This window comes from Callorhinchus milii, unplaced genomic scaffold (genome assembly GCF_018977255.1).
Source record: "Callorhinchus milii isolate IMCB2004 unplaced genomic scaffold, IMCB_Cmil_1.0 Scaffold1, whole genome shotgun sequence".
In the NCBI taxonomy this organism is placed as follows: Eukaryota; Metazoa; Chordata; class Chondrichthyes; order Chimaeriformes; family Callorhinchidae; genus Callorhinchus; species Callorhinchus milii.
In genome coordinates, this window is record NW_024704742.1 from 135472556 (window position 1) to 135493430 (window position 20875).

Genomic DNA, 20875 nt, shown 5'->3' on the forward strand with positions numbered 1-20875 from the left:
TTGGTTGTTTAGTTATGTGTTCTGTTTCATTGGTTGGTTGGTTGGTCAGGGCTGAAGTGGGCTGGGCTGGAATGAGCTGACCTAGGCTGAGCTGGGCTGGAGCGTGCTGAGCTGGGCTCGGATGCGTTGTGCTGTGTAGGGCAGGGCTGGATTAGACTGGGCTGGAGTGGGTGGTGGTGGGGTAGGCTACGCTGGTTGCTCGCTGCTAGTAACAATTCTTTTATTGTCAATTCAACAACAACAACTTGGATTCATTGTATAACTGAGGTGATTGTGCACAGCCCTGAGTGTCATGTTCATTCGCTTTGTTCATTGGGATTATTTATAGTTTATTTGTGTGTTATTTTGGTCAGCTCGTGCAGTCAGTAGGTCAGTTCAGTATCAGGACTTTGAGCTTGCCGTCCAGGCTATCGCCTTGCCAGAGATGCTGTTCCTCTAAATCGAGGTCTTGTTCTGTACCTATTTAGGTGGACGTCAAAAGATCCTGTGTTGGAAAAGACACTGGAGTTTTTTCCCGGGGTCGGGGCCTACAATCCGCCAGACATAATCAGTTTTTTTTTCTTTACGCACGGAAATTCCAGAGATAAATTGTTGGAATGGAATGCGCACTCTCTTCCTAGAGGGATGGATCCTGCTTACCTGACCCCGGAAAATATTAGGCGCAGGTTGGCAAGAACCAAGCCAGAGTAGGTGGATTCCAAGCCCCTTTAAAATCCCAATAATATTAATAGTCATTGCATTTCACCGAGCCCCTGGTCGTGTCATCGAAATAACGACAACAACTTGCATTTATGTAGCGAAAGTCACCCAGTGTAGCGTCTCGGAACGCTTACAAGGAAATGTCCCAAAGGAGCTTTGCGGGACTTTTACTGTAAAGCGTAGCGACTGTGCATTTTGTAGACCAGTCCAACTCATCGCCAAAGTCTTTCCTTTAATGTCCTGTAGAACTTTGGTGAAGGACCCCATTATGAGCACATGGCCAACCGGGACCTTGGATCACACGACAATCTCACCTCTTCCTCGTTTATGAACTCTCGTCTCCTTGGTAAGTACCTTTTTGGCTGTGTTCTCGTGCCTCGTTGTACAGAGCTCTTTGGGACAGTCGACCTGTCAAGTGTCCCACAATACGATTCCTTCTCTTTTTTCCCCCCATTCACTGGTCCCAGCGTTTGATGTGCACAGGGGCGGCTGTTCACGTCTTCACATGGTGTATGAAGGTGACCCTGTTGGTACTCGATGGGGTAGGCGTGGGTGGTTAGAGGAGTGGGGGGGAGAATAGCACTGCCTTCAACTCCTGGTGAAGACCAGAAACAACTGGTGGGGATGGGCAAAGGGAGGGGTAGATCAAAAATATGGATTAAAAAGGTAAATGTATAGATAAGTAAGGAATTACAGTCTTGACACCTGAGCCTTTGAGCTCATTGGAACAAATGAACAGTTCTGTTTTTTTTGTTCTGCATTTCGCTTTTAACTCGAGGCAAATGTTCGTCTTCAGAATGCCTTGAAAACCAAGTGTCATTGCCAATTGTGTGGTGGACGGTGTGTGTGTACATGTCGGGTATACTCAATGCCAACAGTGTGGTGGATTGAGTGTGTGCACACTCCCAGTATGTTCATTGGCAACAGTGTGGTGGACCACGTGTGTGTGTGTATACTCAATGCTGACAGTGTGGTGGTGGATAGTGTGTGTGTGTGTACACGCCTGGTGTACTCAATGCTAACCGTGTGTTGCGCAATGTGTGAGTCCTCGATATCAGCAGTGTGAGGTTAAACCATGTGGAGGGAGAATGCCATTTGGCTCCAGTGAGTAGCCCAGGAGAGCTGTGGTTGGGGGATGTGGTAGGCGGAGGGTTTGGAAGAGTAATTAAAACAATGGAGAGTTCACATCTGGTGTTCGGAAATGTCCTAAATGGCACCAGATTCTTTTTGCGGAGGTTTGCTCACGGGAGAGGGCTATTGTGTTTGTGTTTGGGCAGGTTATTATGGGGGCGGAGGGATTGGGATTGTGTTGTGTTATGTGTGCGTATGGAGGCTGGATTTGTGTGTGGGGATGTGTGTGTGTGTTTAAAGTATGTGGAGCCTCGTAAAGTCCTGTAGCTCGGTGGTTAGAGCACTCGCCTCGCAAGCGGGAGAACTGGGTTTGATTCCCGGCAGGGCGCATGCAAGGATTATTATTATGTGTATATGTATGTGTGTGGGGGTGGTTGCAATTTTCTCTCACTCTCTCTCACACACTCTCAGTCTTGCATTCTCTCTCCTGCTCTCTCTCTCATGCTCTATCTCTCTCTCTCTCTCTCGTGCTCTCTATCTTATGCCCTCCTTCTCACTCTCATTCCCTCTCATGCTTACTCTTGCTGGTTATCCCTCTCTCTCGCTCGCACTCTTTCATTTTCTCTCTCTCTTTCTCCCTCCCTCCCTCTCTCTTGCTCTTTTGCACTCTCTCCTGTTAAATGATCTTTAAATAAATACTGACGCAAAAAAAGAAGGTGGAAGATTTTGTTGGGGAGAAATGTGTCAGATTGTTTCAGGTCTACTATGTCTTAATGATTATTATGATGATTAATACAGTAAACTGCTGATAATAATAACCCTGGTATTTGATATAGCGCCTTATCACGTCTTCGAGACGTCTCAAAGGGTTTCACAGAATATACTGTAAAGTGAGTTGACTGTATTTTGTGGGCGAAACATGCAGCCAATTGCACACAGCAGTGTCCCACAAACAGTTGTGGATTGAGTGAGCAAATTATTATTATTTATTTTGAAGGGATTATTACCCCTGGAAAAGCGATGTGCCAATCGACTAACAACTGGGTTCCTACATACTGCTAGGTAAACAGAGGAGTACGGAGTAAGGAAACTTGCCCAAGGTTTTGCCCTGCCGGGAATCGAGCCCAGGTCCTCTCAACTGCGAGGCGAGTGCTCTAACCACAGGGCTCCACAAATAACTCGATAACTCCACCCTATCTTAACTTGTCACTGCCGCTTAAGTCCTCGTGCTGCTAATATTCTGGCCCCACTTATTTATCTATTTATACATACACCTAACTCGCCACTCCTGATAACTCGTCACTTTCCCTTGGAGTGACGAGTTATCAGGACATTAATAAATTTTGTTCGGCATTAAGACCCTTTGGTGGAGTCCCACAGTGAAGTGGTTACAGCGCTCACCTTGCAAGGATCTGGGTTTGATTCCCGGGCCGGGCGAACCCTTAGGCAAGTGTCCTCACTCCACACGCCTCTGTTTACCTAACAGTAAGTACAAATCTGGCTGTTAGTCGATTAGCGGATCGCTTTTCCGGGGGTAATAATCCCTTCAAAAAAATAATAATTATAATAATAATTAGTCACTCAATCCAAAACTGTTTGTGGGACACTGATTGCCTCAGGCGTTGACAGCATCAGCATCCAAGGCTGCACTCTCCACCTCTCAAAGCCGGTCAGGAACCTCGGTGTTCTGTTCGACCCTGAGCTGTCCTTTCTCCCTCATATCTGCGCCACAACTGGCACCGCCTTCCATCACCTCCGGAATATCGCCAGACTACGGCACTACCTCACCCCTCACGCGGCTGAAACTCTGGTCCACGCCTTTATCACCTCAAGGCTGGACTATGGGAACTCTCTCCTCGCCGGCCTTCCCGCCACCTCCCTCCACACTGCAGGTCATTCAGAACTCTGCAGCTCATGTACTGTCCCGCACCAGGACCACATCACTCCCACCCTCGCTCGCCTCCACTGGCTCCCCATCCCCCAGCGGATCGAATTCAAGATCCTCATCCTCACCTACAAGGCCATTCACGGCCTTGCTCCCTCCTACCTCTCTGACCTACTATCCCCCTACTACCTGCCCGTACCCTCCGTTCCTCTTGCTCCGGTCGGCTCCACATCCCCCGCCCCAACCGCCCTACCATCGGTGGCCGGGCCTTCAGCCTCTCAGCCCCGAGGCTCTGGAACCCCATCCCCCAGTTCCTTCGCCTTTCCTCCTCCCTTTCCTCCTTCAAGGCCGGTCTCAAGACCTTTCTCTTCAACCGAGCCTTCAGCTCCCCTCTCGACACTCTATCCCCTCCTCGCTCCCTCCCTTCCCTCCCTTCACCTTGACCATTTCCCCCCTGCTCGGGTCCCGACCCAACTGTCCAGAGCCTTGGGTCGCCCTCCCGACGTGAAAGGCGCTCTATAAATGCAATCTTGTTGGTGGTGGTGTTGCCTGGTATGTTTCACCCACAAAATATACAGTCAATTTCACTTCGCAGTATATTCTTTGAAGCACTTTGAAAAGTCGCAATGATATAATGAGGTGCTAAATGCAAGGCTTATTAATATTATTAGTGATACGTGATTATAATTGGGGTGGGGTGGGGCGGGGGATGGGGGGGCAGAGGGAACTCTGCTTCCATCTCCATCTGGAATTTTGCCCGGAATGCTTTTCCTATTTTAAATGCAATTGTGTGGAATGTTTCTCCAAAGGGGGAAAAAAAAATTGGCAGCTTTGGTAAATGCTCCCAGTGTTTCATAAACAAAACAGGAAATATGAAATAATAATTGGGAATCGCAAGTGCTTTTTCTCTCTCTGTCTCTGAGCGCTGGCTGACAGCCTCCTTCGCCTTTGCTCCTGATACTCTTTTCACACCAGGAGATTGGGGTAGCTTTGCCCTCCTGCAATCTCTCTGCTGCTCAGTGTTTCATCAGCACCAACCCTTCCTTGTGCTGATTTCAGGAGTAAACACTGTACGCACAGCTCTCACACACACACCACTCGTACAGCGCTCACACACACACACACACACACACACCACGCCTCACATACACACATAGTAACACTAATAACGCTTACATTTGACATAGCGCCTTATTACGTTGTGGAGACGTCTCAAAACACTTCGCAGAATATATTGTCAAGTGGAGTGACTGTGTGTTTGTGGGTGAAATGCGGAAGTCTACCGCATACAGTAGCGTCCCACAAACATCGTGTATTGAGTGACCAATGATTATTATTTATTTACTTGAAAGGGTTATTATCCCTGGATAAGGGATCTGCCAATCGACTTAACAACCGGGTTCTTACTCACTGCTCGGTAAACAGAGGCGTGTGGAGTAAAGTAAATTTGCCTAAGGTTTCGCCCCGCCCGGGAATCCAACCCGGGTCCTCTCGCTTGAGAGGCGAGCGCTCTAATCACTGCACTATTGGACCCATACCTTGCACGCCCTCACCTCTCGCTTATGGTGTACACTTTGTGACCCCACTGTGTACACACCTTGCACACGCACACCTTGCTCACACTCATCTAGGCAAACTTCCCATTTATCCCACTCGCATGAAGATACCATTCTTCCACCACTCCCATGCGCACAAGGACACCTTGCGGACACGCTGTACACCAATGTCAAGAGCAAATCGAGAAGTCAGACTTCAAGAACATCTTAAAAAAAAGGATTTCAGTGATTATTGAAGGATCAATTGAGGAGGTGTCAGTCTAGCTCTAAACTATATGAGTTCAGTTGCCCCGATGTGGGGCTTGAAACGCACAACCTTTTGACTCAAGGGTGGGAGAGCTGTCAACTGAGTCCTGTAGCGAATTGATTGGAGCACTCGCCTTGCAAGTGGAGGACCCGGACTCGATTCCCGGGCAGGGAGATATCTCAGGCAAGTTTCCTTAGTCCACACTCACGCCTCTACTTACCCAGCAGTAAGTAAGAGCCCGGTTGTTAGTCGATTGGCGGATCGCTTTCCGGGGGTAATACGGTCATTCAATCCACGACCGTTCGTGGGACACTTCTGCGAGCAATTGGCTGCCGCGTTTCATCCACAAATACGCATTCAATCCACTTTACAATATATCCTGTGAAGCGCTTTGAGACATCTCGAAGACGCGATAAGGCGCTGGATCAAATGCGAGGATTATTATTGTTATTATTTATAGGAGGAGGGGAGAATGTGCAGGCAGAGAGAAGTCATGTCTTCTCAGCTTGTGCCACCCTGCGCCAATTTAGCTCCTTCTCAATGTGCCGCATCATCAGAGCTGCCAAATTGCTATAGCGGCAAAATGCAATTCGTGGCTTCTGGCAATGGTGAGATACTGACAAGTGCACAAATGTTGTTTGCTGTCTGGTTTCCAAAAAAATGGATTGGGATTGGTTTTGTCTGTCTCTCTCTCTAAGAAGCAAGCCCCTCCGCCAAATCTGGGGAGGAGAGGTGGGGGGGGGGGCGGGGGAGGAGAAAAACAAAGAGAATAATCCCCCTTCCCTTTACTCAGTAGGCCCCAATGAATTGGATCTTGACTTTATTTTGTGTGTCAGCCCGGCTCAGTAGGCTGCGCTCTCGCCTCTGAGTCAGATGGTTGTGTGTTCAAGCACCACGTTGGGACTTTGAACTCACCATCTTGACTCACAATGTAATACAGTGCTGGGGGTGGGGGATTCTACCTTGATGGAGGCCCATACTTTGACTGGAGGTCCATACTATGGTCCCACCTGCCTGTTTAGATGGATCTTAAAGACCCCATGGCACTACTTGAATAGAGAAGGGAGTTTCTCCCATCGTCATGGCTAACAATCCCCCAGATAAAATTGATCACTCACTCAAGACTGTTTGTGGGACTTTGTTGTGCTCAATTGGGTTGCTGTGTTCACCTACAAACGTACAGTCACTACACATAAGAGCATAAGAATTGCTGGACAAAAAGAGGACCAAGGACCATCCAGTTCACCTTTCACCATCCTGGCAGTCGCTTGCATATGTCACGTCCTAAACTGTGTACCGTAATCAACACTTCTGCTTCTACCATCTCATACATTTACTGCTCACTCACTGAAATAGTGTTTCAGCAGATTTGTTTTGAATTTACCCCCCACTCCCCACTTCATGTCCTCTGGTTCGACTGTTCAGCGCCGGATAAAACAGCTTATAAAACGGCAGTGCACACAGGAAACACTGTTCACTTCCCAGAAAGATCCTGCGAAGCGCTTTGGGACGTCCGTCTGCCCGATGTGAGAAGTGTATCAAATGCCGAAAGAGACGAAAGCAAACGTTATCTTATTTTCAAGTCAGAAGCACAAATAGAATTTGTTCTCGTCTAAACGTTGCCAGTGCCCACACACACAGCCTTGTTGCCTGAGCGAAGGTATTAAGGGGAAAAACCCATCCTCTTTCTCTGAGTTATGTGCAGGGCCTCTGATAATAATGAATGCACGGTTTGTACAGCCGCGGTGCTGTTGACCCGGTGTTCCTGTCCTTCAGTCAAGCTCCTTATCCTCAATTATAGTCTATTGTGGTTCCAAACTGTGCACGTGTGCCAGTACCTTAACCTCAACATGGTTCAACAGCACTTCATGTGTGCACTGGAGACTAATTGGTACAGTGGCCTCCGCAGATGTGGGTTGAATGCAGTTGGGCTTCATTGAGAGTTCCGCAGTATCACAATGGTTTTAGTCTCAAGAGGATGGGGGGCCTGGGGTTGGCGAGAGGGAATCTTTTAACGTGTTGCTTGTGAAGTCCTGTAGTGTAGTGGTGAGAGCACTCGCCTCGCAAGTGAGAGGATCCGGGTTTGATTCTCGCGTAGGGCGAAACGTTGGGCAAGTTTCCTTACTCCACACGCCTCTGTGTACTTAGTTGTAAGTAGGAACCCGGTTGTGAGTTAATACGCTACAGAACTCCAGAAGACTCCACTCTTCCAATCAACTAATTTTGCAAAGCCCTTTGAGCCGGTCTTTGTAGCGATCAAACTGAGATATTGTTAATATTTATTATTATTAATGCCTGACGTTTAGTGGGTTTGATGGGAGGCCAATAGCAAAGTTGGTTTGACTTGTCAATGGGTGCTCACATCCATCATTGCTTAATTAAAAGTGAATAGAATAACCAGCAGACCAGGGAATCACAAAAGTATGTGGGCAGTAATCTCATTCATTATGAAATTAATGTAGCACTGCCCCTACGATTGGTATTGTGCTTTGTTCAGCATACATTTAATCCTTCATTTTTTTTGTAAATCTATAATGAAATTAACTTGTCACTTGCCGTCCTTCTAATGAGACGATAAACTGAACTCCCCCACTCCCCACCAATGGCACTATTTGAAAAGAGAAAGGAGTTTCTCTCTCCCAGTGTCCCAGCCAACAATCCCCCTCGGATAAAATTGGTCATTGATTTCATGGCTATTTGTGCGACATTGCTGTGTGCAAATTGGCTGACGGATTAGCCCACAAAAAACCCAGACACTCCACTTTACGATATATTCTGTGAAATAACTTGGGATTTGCTCCCGACGTGAAAGGCGCAACATCAGATGTAAAGATTATTACTAAGTCTACAAAACAAACGTGCCATGCAATCTGTTTCAAGAGGATGGACTTGTTATTAGGAAAATTTGAGCAAGTTATTGAAGTAGTAGTATAGTTTACTTCACTGGGTTCAACTGTTGAGCATTGGAATAATTAAAAATAGAAGGGGGTGGCGGGTGCGTTAATTTAATTCTTTCTAATTAACCGTTCATTAGCACCATTACTATAATTCTTCTATTTTATATAGCGCTTTCCAGCGAACTGCTTCACAGTGTGGAGTTCTGTAGCATAGTGGTTAGAGCGCTCGCCTTGCAAATGAGAGGACCGGGGTTCGATTCCCAGTCTTATTCCACACACCTCTGTTTACCAAGCAGTAAGTAGGAACCTGGTTGTTAGTCCATTGGCGGATTGCTTTCTGGTGTTCTGGATTATTATCCGTTCAAAAATTAATGAAAAAATTAATAATTTGGTCATTCAATCCACGACTGTTTGTGGGACGCTGCTGTGCGCAATTGGCTGCCGCGTTTCGCCCACAAAATATACAGTCAATTCACGTTACAGAGTATTATGTGAAGTGCTTTGAGACGTCTCAACGACGTGATCAGACGCTATATCAAATGCAAGGATTATTATAAGGCGCTGCATTAGAAACCAGTATTATTATTATTTATATTATTATGGTGAGGTACCATTTTCAAACGTGACTGTGTTTAGGGTTTTGCCCTCCTGGGAGCTGAGTTGCTATTTTTACTGGTTTCATCAGCAGGAGGGTGAACGAACGCTGCAGCCAAGAATGTTTGTGTCTGCTGACAGCCTGATTGAGCCAAGTCTTTTATGCTCTTCCCCTTTTGTTAGTTTGAATCAAGACTTGCCTCTTTGACTGAGCTTTCCCATTCCCCCCCCTCCCGCTCCTGCTCAACATCTGACACCAAGATCGGGTGCCCAGCCAGTACTGTCGAGTGTGTTAGGACAACCTCCTGACATGAAAAGCGCTATATAAGTGTAAATTTGCATTGTACTGTATTGCATTAATTGTATCAACAGTTACTTCTGACAACTAGTGACTATCCTCCTCAGGAGGGAAGGAAGGAGGTAAGCAAGGTCTCGTTGGAGCTGAACTGGCTCCAAGCTGACTTGTTTGGCAACGGAGACTCAGAATGGAGCCAGCCCTCTGTGCTGGCCTCAGTAGTCCAGTTGCTGAGCCGGGCGGGATTGTTGGAGGATTGTTGGTCAAGACATTGGGGGGAAACTCCCTTCATTTTTCCAATGACATCGCGGGATCTTTGATGCGACTTCCATTGGCAGAGAAGCAATCTCAGTTATGTCTCTTCCATTGGAGTCCTGTCACTTACCAGTTAGAGCACTCCTCTCACAAGTGAGAGGACTCGGGTTTGATTCCCGGGCAGGGCGAAACATTGGGCAAGTTTTCTTACTCACACGCTGCTGTTTACCTCAACAACAACAACAACTTGCTCTTATATAGCGCCCTCTGTGCAGGGTAAGGTGTCCGAGCGCTTAAAGCGTGGTTTCGAATCACCTAGCAGTAAGTAGGAACAAGGTTGTTAGTCGATTGAATCGCTTTTCCGGGAGTAACAATCCCTTCAGAATAAATAATAAATAATAATTTGGTCACTTCAATCCATGACTGCTTGTGGGACGCAATTGGCTGTCGCGTTTCGCCCGCAACATATACAGTCAATTCAATTGACAGTATATTCTGTGAAGTGCTTTGAGACGTCTCAACGATGTGATAAGGCGTTATAATTAAATGTAAGGATTATTATTATAATACTTTCGCACAGAGTAGCGTCTCGCAGCGCCGAAAAGGCGCTATATCAAATTCCGAGTGTTTTTATGCCTCATTATGGATTGAGCCAAGCTGACAACGGGTGTCGCGATCGCAGGATCATTCGGAGAGTAAATAGCCAGGGTTTAATAGGAGTGGGGCATAGCGGCTAGGAAGGGAGCAGGGTGCGTTAAATGGATTGGATGTACATGAGGAATGATGGATAATAAATTGATACTTACGACTCTCAGGTTAGTAGATTATGTAAATTGAAGCGAGGGATCGCATCGCTGACTCATTTGTAGTGCTCGCGCAGCAGTAGATAGGTTAATTTAAAATAAAAAGAGAGATAGAGAGCGCGGCTTTAATGTGTATTGAGAAAAAGCCATTGAAGATGTGAACCTTTAATTATAGATTAACTGTATTGGTCTTTTCAGGCCCTTAATAACATGTTAGCTCCTTAGGTTAATTTTCTATTACTTTTTAATTTGTACTCGATTGAATCTTTCTCTCACCTCTAATGATCATTGAGTGAAATTGCACCCAGAGAGTTCGCACAGGAACGCAGTGAAGTGTGAAGTGTTTTGAGGCTCCAGATAATAATAATAAGCCTTGCATTTGATATAGTGCCTTATCACGTCGTTGAAACGTCTCAAAGGAACTTCACCGAATCTGTTGTAAAGTGGATTGACTGCATATTTTGGGGGCGAAACGTGGCAGTTAATTGTGCACAGCAGTGTCCTAGAAACAGTCATGGATTGAGTGAACACATTTGCCCACTAACTCAAGAAGAAAAGGAAATGATATTTAACAACAACAACAACAATAAAATTACATTTGTAAAGCACCTTTCACATCGGGAGGACGTCCCAAGGCGCTGGATGGTCAGAGTTACGGACCCGAGCTGGGGGTTGGGGTGGGGGAGGTTGGAGGGCGGGGGGTGGGGGGAAGCAGGGAGATCGAAAACACGGTAGAAGAGGAGGGTCTTGAGGTGGGTCTTGAAGGTCGAGGGGGAGGGGACGAAACGGAGGGACTGCGGGATGGAGGTCCAGAGGGTGGGTGTAGAGTGGCGAAAGGCCCGCCTGCCAATAGTGGGGCGAGCGAGGCGGGGGACGTGAAGCAGGGCGGAGCCTGCTGAAGGAAGGGAGCAAACAGGGTGATAGGGGGTTAGGAGGTCGGAGAGTTTAATGAACTGATGCAAACCCCTGATGTCAGTTGTGTAAAGGAAGGGCTTTGAGACTTGTTGAGCCTGGCTCAGTCAGTGAATAGCACTGGAATAGCAAGTTCCACTTCAGGACTTTGAACTCAGAGTCTAGTTTAGTACAGACTTGCCCAGACTGGTGCGAACGATCGGGTTGGGGGGCTGGGGGCACTTCTTGACGGCCCCCGGAAGCCACTTCCGGCCTACGTCTCGCCATCACTTGGCGAGACTGACCCTCCAATGCACTGCTGGGGGAGATGCATTGCATTGTCGGAGGTGCCATCCTTTGGGTATAAGTTAAAGGTTCTACAGGGTGTCCACAAAGCCCATTACTTTTCTACAGTGCACTGCGCAACGACTGAACCCAGTGGAAGAATGATGATAATTGTATTTAGACTTCATTGTATTCTGTACAAATGTTTAACTATTTTTTATATTTAGACCTCGTGTGTGTGTGTGTTTGTGTATGTGTGTGAGTGTCATCATTTTCAGGGCAGATAATGATCTGGTATGACATCTTCCGTAACATGGATAGAGTGAGGAGGAGAAATGCATCTCTGACGGTTCGTTTCAGCTCCTCCATAGACTCGTTTCGCTGTTTTGTAACTGGGAATAACAGGACTTTGTGGGTACCATGTACTTGAAAACAGAAGGGAGTTTCTCCTGACAATTTCCCAGATAAAATTGGTCATTCACTTCATGGCAGTTTGTGGAACATTCCTAGGAACATAGGAATTAGGAGCAGGAGTAGGCCATTCGGCCCCTCGAGCCTGCCCCGCCACTCAATAAGATCATGGCTGATCTTCTAACTTAACTCCATCTGCCCGCCTTATCCACATATCCCTTAATCCCACATCTTTTAGAAATCTATCAATCTCAGTCTTGAATATGTTCAAGGACTGAGCATCTACAGCCTTCTGGGGTAGAGCCTTCCATAAATTCATTACCCTCTGAGTGAAGAAGTGTTTCCTCAACTCTGCTTGAAAGGGCTGTCCCTTAATCTTAAACTGTTTGCCATCCGGTGTAAAGGGCGCTATATAAAGTTGTTGCTGTGTGGAAATTGGCTACCAATTTGGTCCCATTTGGCCACCAAAACTACTCATTCACTCCAGTGAATTGCTTTGAGATATTCTCATGACGTCAAAGTGGATGTATTGCAACAGAAAATTGCATTTACACAGCGCCTTTCACATCGGGAAGACGTCCCAAGGCTCTGGACAGTCAAGGATTTGGATCCAAGTTGAGGGTTGGGATCAGGAGGGGTTGGAGGGCAGGGAGGGTAGGGATGGGAAGGTGACCAAAGGCGCGGTCGAAGAGGAGGATCTTGAGACGAGCCTTGAAGGCGGCTTCAGAGATGATTTGGAGGCAAGTTGCTAGCTATAATAATAAGAGTAGCCCAGTAATAATAAAACTTAAAAACGCTTGCATTTGGTATATGGCTTTTCGTGTCAGGAGGATGTCTCAACCACATCAACAACAACAACAACAAGATTCCATTTATAAAGCGCCTTTCACGTCAGGAGGACGTCATAAGATGCACAGCAAACTTTACACTCACTCCTGTGAAACGCTTTGAGACATCCTCCCAACGTGAAAGACATTATATGACTTTTTTAATAAAAATTTCACTTTTGTTATGGGGTTGTGGGAGGAGGGACTTGATGGTTAAATTTCAGCAACAGAATTATTCTGAGTTACTGCTTCTTATTACATGAAGCTGCTTAACGAAACTTTGGGCAAGTCTCCTTCCTCTACTGTTTACTTAGCAGTGAATAGGAACCCGGTCGTTAGTCGATTGGCGAATCATTTTTCCGGGGTAATAATTCCTTCAAAATAACTCAATGCACGACTGTTTGTGGGACGCTGCTGTGCGCAATTGGCTGCCGCGTTTTGCCCACAAAACTTCCAGTCAATTAATTCACTTCACAGTATATTCTGTGAAGCGATTTGAGACGTCTCAACGACGTGATAAGGCGCTATGTCAAACGCAAGGATTATTATTATTATTTTAGGCCAAATGAGGCCGCAAAGGATTGGTTAATCTCCTGTTCCTTCTGCGGACATTCTATAATTTAGAATCTTTTCGTTCTAAAAACGCTGAAATATTTGAGTTCCCAAAACGAATAGGTTTGTACGTTTTTATTGAATTTTAGACAGGTGGGGAGTCAGGATCGAGGGGGAAGAGAGAGAGAGAGAGAGAGAGAGAGAGCAAAAGAGAGAGAAAATAAAATAGTTTAAACACAGAAATGCTGAAAGAACAAAAATATTTAAATTCGTAAAGCAAGCCACGGGTTTGGGAAGGGGAGAGGCGGGTGGGTTGGAGGAGGTGGGGGTCATCTGTGGAGGAGAGGGTCCGGTGTAAAACCCTGTGCACGTGAATTATTTATGTCCACTAGAGCATTGAAATTGAAAGGATTAGTTGAGGTACAGATGAGCCATGATCTAATTAAATGGCAGAACAGGCTCGAAGGGCTGAATGGCCATCTCCTGTTCCTATATTCCTATGTTCCTATCTGGAGCAGTGACCAGATAATTCACAGAAGTGAAGAGTGCGCTCTTCTGGGGGCCTTCGCATTTGTGGTTTGAAGCATAAAAGACTTTACCCGATCAACAGGCAAAGCTTTGTCAGCGATTGGGGCAGGAGGAGGGACAGAGCAATAGAATGGACATTTTCTATGTCTGTGTTCGTATATCTGTGTGTGTGAGCGATTGTATATTCACTTGTATATTATTTGTATACACTTTACAGTATATCCTGTGAAGAGCTTTTGAGATGTCTGACCGACGTGATAAGGCGCCATGTGAAATGCAAGGATTATTATTATTGTGTGAATGTGAGTGACGGTGTGTCTGTGTGTTCGTGTGTGGAAGGGGGGGGAGAATTTCCAGTGTGACTTTGAGGAGGTGGCAGAGTCTCGCAGAGAAAGAGAGGGAGTTGAGGAAAAGAAGGGAGAGAGAGAAAATTGTCCAATGCACTAAAACTCCCACCTTTTATAAGAATAATGATAATAATCCTGGCATTTCATACAGTGCTTTATCACGTCGTCGTGATGTCTCAAAAAGAGCTTCGCAGGATTTTGTTGTGAACGCTGCAGCAATTTGCTCAAAGTGACATGCGTCCTGTTCCCCCGCACACGCACGCACACACAAGCATACACACACGCGCACACGTACACACTGGACGTGAAGCAATAGACTGGATTCTCTCTGCATTGAGCCCGACTCAGGAGACTTTCCACCACCTGTGTCTGGATTTGCTCTTGCTGTGGTTTCTCAGCATTTTATCTGTTTGCAGAGCAGTAAGTAGGAAACCGGTTGTTAGTCGATTGGCGGATCGCTTTTCTGGGATAGTAACCCCTCAAAAAAAATAATTTGGTCGCTCAATCCACGACTATTTGGGACTGACTGTTGTGTGCGCAATTGGCTGCCGCGGTTCATCCACAAAATACACATCAATCCACTTTACAATGTATTCCGCGAAGCGCTTTGAGCCGTCTCGATCACGTTATAAGGCGCTATCTCACAATGCGAGGATTATTATTGTTTCCGTCCCGTCTTTCCCCATCTCCCCTACTTGATTGTCGTCGAAAGATTAAAATAACAGGCGCTTTTATTTTTTTTGGTTTTTGCTTTTCGTTTGCTGCCGGTTTGAAGGCACCATATGGTCCGTGTGGCAGCAATTTTGACGGCAGCAGCCGTGGTCCTTAAATAGAACCCCCGCCTCTCTCTCTCTCCCAACCCCCCCCCCCCCACTTCTCCCCGCACTACCACCACACAACCACCTCACACTCACGATCTCGCGAAGAAATGATTTCATTGTTACTTCGGGTCCATTTATTTTTAAATCGATTCCCTCCCTCGCGCTCCCCCACGTATGTGTGTCATCTTGGCTCAGTGGTGGCACGCTCTACTCTGAGTCAGACATTTGTGGGTTTAAGCCCCACAGCGATACTTGGAATCGCACAGTCTAAGCTGACGCTCCAATGCAGTGCTGGGGAGGGGGTTGCAATGCTGTTGCATTGTTGGAGGAGATGTTAAACCCAGGCCCCGTCTGCCTGTTCAGGTGGACCTTAAGGATCCCCTATTCGAAACAAGAAGGGAGTTTCTCTCTCTCCAGGTGTCCTGGCCCAGCAATCCTCCAATAAAATTGGTCACTCACTCCATGGCAGGATGTGGGACACTGCTGTGTGCAATTGGACTGCTGTGTGTTGCCCACAAAATACATGATCACTAAATTTCACCCGTGAAGCGCTTTGAGACGTTCTTCCGACGCTAAACCAAAACAAATCTAGATATGCCGCTATATCGAATGCAAGGATAATTATGTTAGATTGCTTTGCCACTGCTGATCCGATGGGCATTGTTGTTAGCGTTGGGTCAGTCCAGTGTTTCTGCGTGTATGCGCGCGCGTGTTTGCATGTTTTATATTGAGTGCACGTGTATTTATGTGGCGTGTGTGTATGTTCACATGATGTGGGTGCTTCGTGTGGGCATGTTGTACGTTGGATGTGTGTGTATTTGTACTGTGTATATTTTATTGGGTGTGTATATTTTCTGTGGTGTGTGTGTGTGAAAATTAGTGCACCAGGCGTGTTCTGCAGCTATGAAACTGTGGAATGTGTGCGTTCACGTGTGGGTACACGCATTTAAGCGCACGTGCGTTTGCAAGCGTATATGTGCCTGTATGTGCGTGCGCAGAAAGAAATGCTACTGTATTTGTGATAATGTAATCTGTACCACGTTCAAATGTACCCTGATCCATACCCCACTTCTCCTCCCCCAATGTGGGTGAGGTGAGGGAGGTGAGTTGGGGGCAGAGAGGGGGAGAGGAGAGGAGAGGCTGGCTCCTATGGGCGTTTGAAGGTTATTCAATGCTAGTTTGCATCCCCTCACAAGTTATAGGGACATGCAATTATGAAGACGTCAGATAGAGACCAGGCAGGCGAAAAGGGAGAAGCACTCCAGATGAGGTCCTTTGGGATCGAGGGAGGGCCATTCATGTACAGCCATGTGTATGTGCCTGACAGACTGTGAAATGGTGCGTTGTTGGACGGCTGTAGTGCACCTGGGCCCTTCAGTTGTGATTGATTGGTTTGGTCATGTGTAATGGTCCCATCTGCTCCATGTTGTTTTCTTTTACTTATAAACAGCATTCCCAGCGGCTGGAAATATATGAGCCACGTTTTTGTCATCTCCACTTAGAGTCAAAAAAAAACTAGCTGCACCGGGATGAGACATGGAGAAGTGATAGAGTTTTTTTATATATATATATATATACATATATAAAGAGAGGGAGAGAGCGCGGGTGGGTGGGGTGTAGAGAGAGAGAGCGTTAAATATTTTAAATTGCTTCTCTTTTTCCATCCTTTTGGGGGGGGGGCGAAACTCTTTCCCTCTTTTTCCCTCTCCTCTCGCTCTGTCTCATTCAATCGATCGATTGAACGCCTCTAAATATAAAACAAAAAGGGATTTTTTTGGGGTGGGGGGGTGGGTTTGGTCAAGGATGAGCTGGGAATGGTTTTATTAATGTGCGTGAGTGGGGGATTGTGTGAGTTTGTGTGTGAGTGCGTGTGTGTGTGCTTTGAATAAAGCATTTGAGTGAAGGGTTTTAGTGGAATCTGCATAATGACTCTTATGCTACTGAGGAGTTTTTGTAACGGAGCCAATACTTAATTAAAGTGCTGACATCATGGTGTTATAATTAAGTGTGGCATTAATTAAGCTAGAAAAACGAACTGTGTTTTTTTTATTTTTAGTGGAGGGGGGGAGCGAGAGAGAGGGGGAGAGATAGAGAGAGGGAGAGCGTGAGCGGAGTGAGGGCGGGTGGGCGATGCAGAGCGGCCAGAGGGTAAAACGGAGTAAGAGTTTGTGAGTTGACGGAGTGGGTTCAGAAACTTTTCTTGAGACTGAATGGTGAATCTTTTATTTAAAAAAAAACCTCTTAACAAGCCAACTCTGCTTTCTCATCAGTTGCCTGTCGCACACACAAACACACACACTACACACACACATGTACACGCACACCTCAGCAAAAACACATGTTAGGGACAGACTAACTTGAAATCTTTTTCTCTCTCTCTCTGTCTCTCTCTTTTCTCCCCCGCCTCTACCCCATAGACCCACCCTAACATCCAATTGTTGAGTTGCAGTTTTTCTTTTGCTACCCGGAATTGTTCCTGGGGAAAGAACGAGAGCGGGAGGGAGGGAGGGAGGGAGAGAGAGAGAGAGAAAAACTGATCGGATTTATGCATTCTCGAAGCTAATTATGCATTGGGGAGGTTCGACAGCTGCATTTATCATCATAAAATGTAATAATTAATGACATTCCAACAAAGAAAAATATGTAAATGAGAGTTCATTAAGCATTTTCATATTCAGCCTCGATAATGCTTTCGCTGACAAGGTTGTAATTAATGAAAATTCATGTCGCAGTCAGGAGATTGGAGAGGCACATCCCACTTACAGTTCACTATCACTGGAGTTGGGGGAGAGAGAAACTCTTTCTGTACCCACCCACCAATGCCCCCTGATCGCCACTCCTACCCAAATACCCCAACCAACGCCCGCTCACCACCACTCCTACTCCAAACTCCCCACCAGCAACACCGCCACCAACACCACTCACCACCACGCCACCAACCCGACCCAAATATCTTCACCGCCCACCAACAACACCCCAATACCCCCACCCCATAACCCCTACTCAATATACCCACCGGCTGGCCACCCCAATCCCACTATTGTCCCCCACCACCAACTCCCCACTGCCCACTCCTCAACCCATACACCCTCACCAATCCCCCACTGACCCACCACCTGCCCCCATGACCACCACCGCCATCCCTATCTCAATACCAATGCTCATCCAATTAACAACACCCCCCACCAACCACCTCTTCCTCATTATCTCCACCAACACCTCACCGTCCACCGCACTGCTCCTACCACCTCCCCTCCACCCACTACCTCACCCCAATTGCTCCCCGTCACTGGGTTCCTGACTTGTGCCTGATCAGCTGGGTATTAAAGTTCCCACTGCACAATTGGAAAAGAAATTAGGATTTTTGCCGTGTCCAGATCATAGCTATTTGCGGGATGTTGCTGCCTGTAAAACTGTCTGCCAAGTTCTCGTACAAAATAGTCACTACATTTAACTGTAAATCGTGTGAAGTGCTTTGAGATGTCCTCCCGGCATGAAATTAGGTCATTCAGAACCCTGCAGCTCGTGTACTGTCCCGCACCAGGCTTCGTGACCACATCACTCCCACCCTCGCCCTCGCCCGCCTCCACTGGCTCCCCATCCCCCAGAGGATCGAATTCAAGATCCTCATCCTCACCTACAAGGCCATTCACGGCCTCGCTCCCTCCCCACCTCTCCGACCTACTATCCCCCTACTTACCTGCCCGTATCAACAAAAGGCACGGTTTCAAATTCACGGATCCGTTCCTCTGGCTCTGGTCTGCTCCACATCCCCCGCCCCAACCGCCCTACCATCGGTGACCGGGCCTTCAGCCTCTCAGCCCCTAGTCTCTGGAACTCTATCCCCAGTGCCTTCGCCGCCTCCTCCCTTTCCTCCTTCAAGGCCGGTCTCAAGACCTTTCTCTTTGACCATGCCTTCAGCTCCCCTCTCGACTCTCTACCCCCTCCTCGCTCCCTCCCTCCCCTCACCATTTCCCCCCTGTTCGGGTCCTGACCCAACTGTACAGCGCCTTCGGACGTCCTCCCGACGTGAAAGGCGCTCTATAAATGAAATCTTGTTGTTGTTGAAATGCTCTGTATCATATGTGAGGATTATTATTATTAATATGATAACGCAGCTTAAATATCTGGGTTCACAGTGAACAGCTTAGATGTAACAACTTTTTTAATCTTTGCTTTATTTGTACTTATAAATAATGATAACAATCCTGACATTTGATGTAGCGCCTTATCACGCTTCACAGAATACAGTATATAGTAAAGTGGTTTGACTGTGTATTTGTGGGCGAAATATGGCAGCCAACTGCGCACCCCAGTGTCCTGCAAACCGTTGTGGATTGAGTGGCCAATTTTTTAAAAAGAAATTATGTGTTAATACGATACAATATAATGTATATTCCTACACAATGTTTGATGGTAATAGCTGACCAATTAGTATCACAGGATGGGGGAGAGGATTATTACCCCTGGAAAGCCAGCCTCGAGTCGACTAACAACTGGGTTCCTACTTATATCAAATGCAAAGATTATTATTATTATTACTGCTAGGTAAACAGAGGCGTGAGGAGTAAGGAAAGTTGCCTAAAGTGAGCCCGGGTCCTCTCACTTGCGCTAACCACTACACAAAGTGAATCAACTGAGCCGTCATATTTCACTGCGGCCCATCTTTTGGGATCCACGTCAAAATGTGATTGTAGCGAGCCAATTGAGCTGTAGACAAACCTCGACAGCGAGGTGTACTGCACCTGTTGGAGTTTGTGAGCTGGCAATGTTGTCAGGCCTTGCTCAGCAGCCGGCTCCTCTCTGGCCTGTACAGAGGAATCTCTGGTTACGATAATAATAATCCGTGAATTTGAAACCGTGCCTTTCGTTGATTGTATTGAGATCTCTCGCAGGATTTTACTGTAACAAGCGCATTGACTGGATACTTTTGTAGGTGATCACGGCAGCCCAATGGCGTACAGTAATGTCCCCACAAACAGGGTGTGTCAGCCTGGCTCAGTGGTAGCGCTCTCGCCTCTGAGTCAGAAGGTTGTGGGTTCAAGCCCCCACAACCTTTGGGACTTGGAAGCCTATAGATAAAGCTGGTCACTTATTCCATGTTTACTCGAGTCTGAAATGCTGATTGTCCAGCGCCTTGGGATGTCCTCCCAACGTGAAAGGCACTATACAAATGTTATTTTGTTGTTGTTGAGTGACCAAGTTTTATCAGAGGGATTATCGGCCAGGACCTTGGGAGAAGCCATGAGGACTTTTAACATCCACCTGCAGACGGGACCTCGGTTAAATGACCTCAACCAAAGGACGACACCCTCTTTAATACAACATCCTCCCCCCACACTCCCCAGCACTGCATTGGAGCTTCAGCCATGACTGTGAGTTCGAAGACCTTTTGTGGGATTGGAATCCACAACCTTCTGACTCAGAGGTGAGATTGCCAGCAGCTGAGCCAGGCTGACACTGGGTGGAATGCTGTTTGTCGGAGAACGCACTGATATACAGCAGAACCTCACTAATCCGGTCACTCAAGTGACTAGCCAAAAGGTGACCTGGATAATGAGTCAGGTCGGTTGATTCAGGTCATTACGGTAATGTTGAGGGCATTGGTAATGGGCGAGAGTGATGAACATACCGCGACTTTGCATACTTTGCAATCTTATTAAAATAAAGCATCGTCACATTTAAAACAAACGTTGTCATGTATTCAGCCTTCCTTTGGAGAATGCATCCAACTTGTGTTCTGCCAATGCCATAGATCACAGCTAACTGTCGATGACTTTTGCTCTTACTGGTTTTGATCAAGTCCACTCTCTCACGCAAGGACAACTCCTTCCTTGGTGGCATGTTTACAACACTTACCAAGAATTGGCCCCAGGAGCTCAGGTTGGGCCGCAAGCGCCGGGCGAAGTCG

The 20875-nt window shown here is 46.8% G+C and overlaps 1 protein-coding gene across 1 annotated transcript in view; it reads left to right on the forward strand.

Moving 5' to 3' along the window:
• The window catches only part of LOC103184855 (transcription factor 4), a gene marked incomplete at its 5' end in the record, with an annotated part of 199320 nt that overhangs the window by 68387 nt on the left and 110058 nt on the right, over positions 1-20875 (forward strand). Inside the window, 1 exon segment of the mRNA XM_042335995.1 lies at positions 946-1045. Coding sequence (XP_042191929.1) covers positions 946-1045 — 100 coding nt within the window.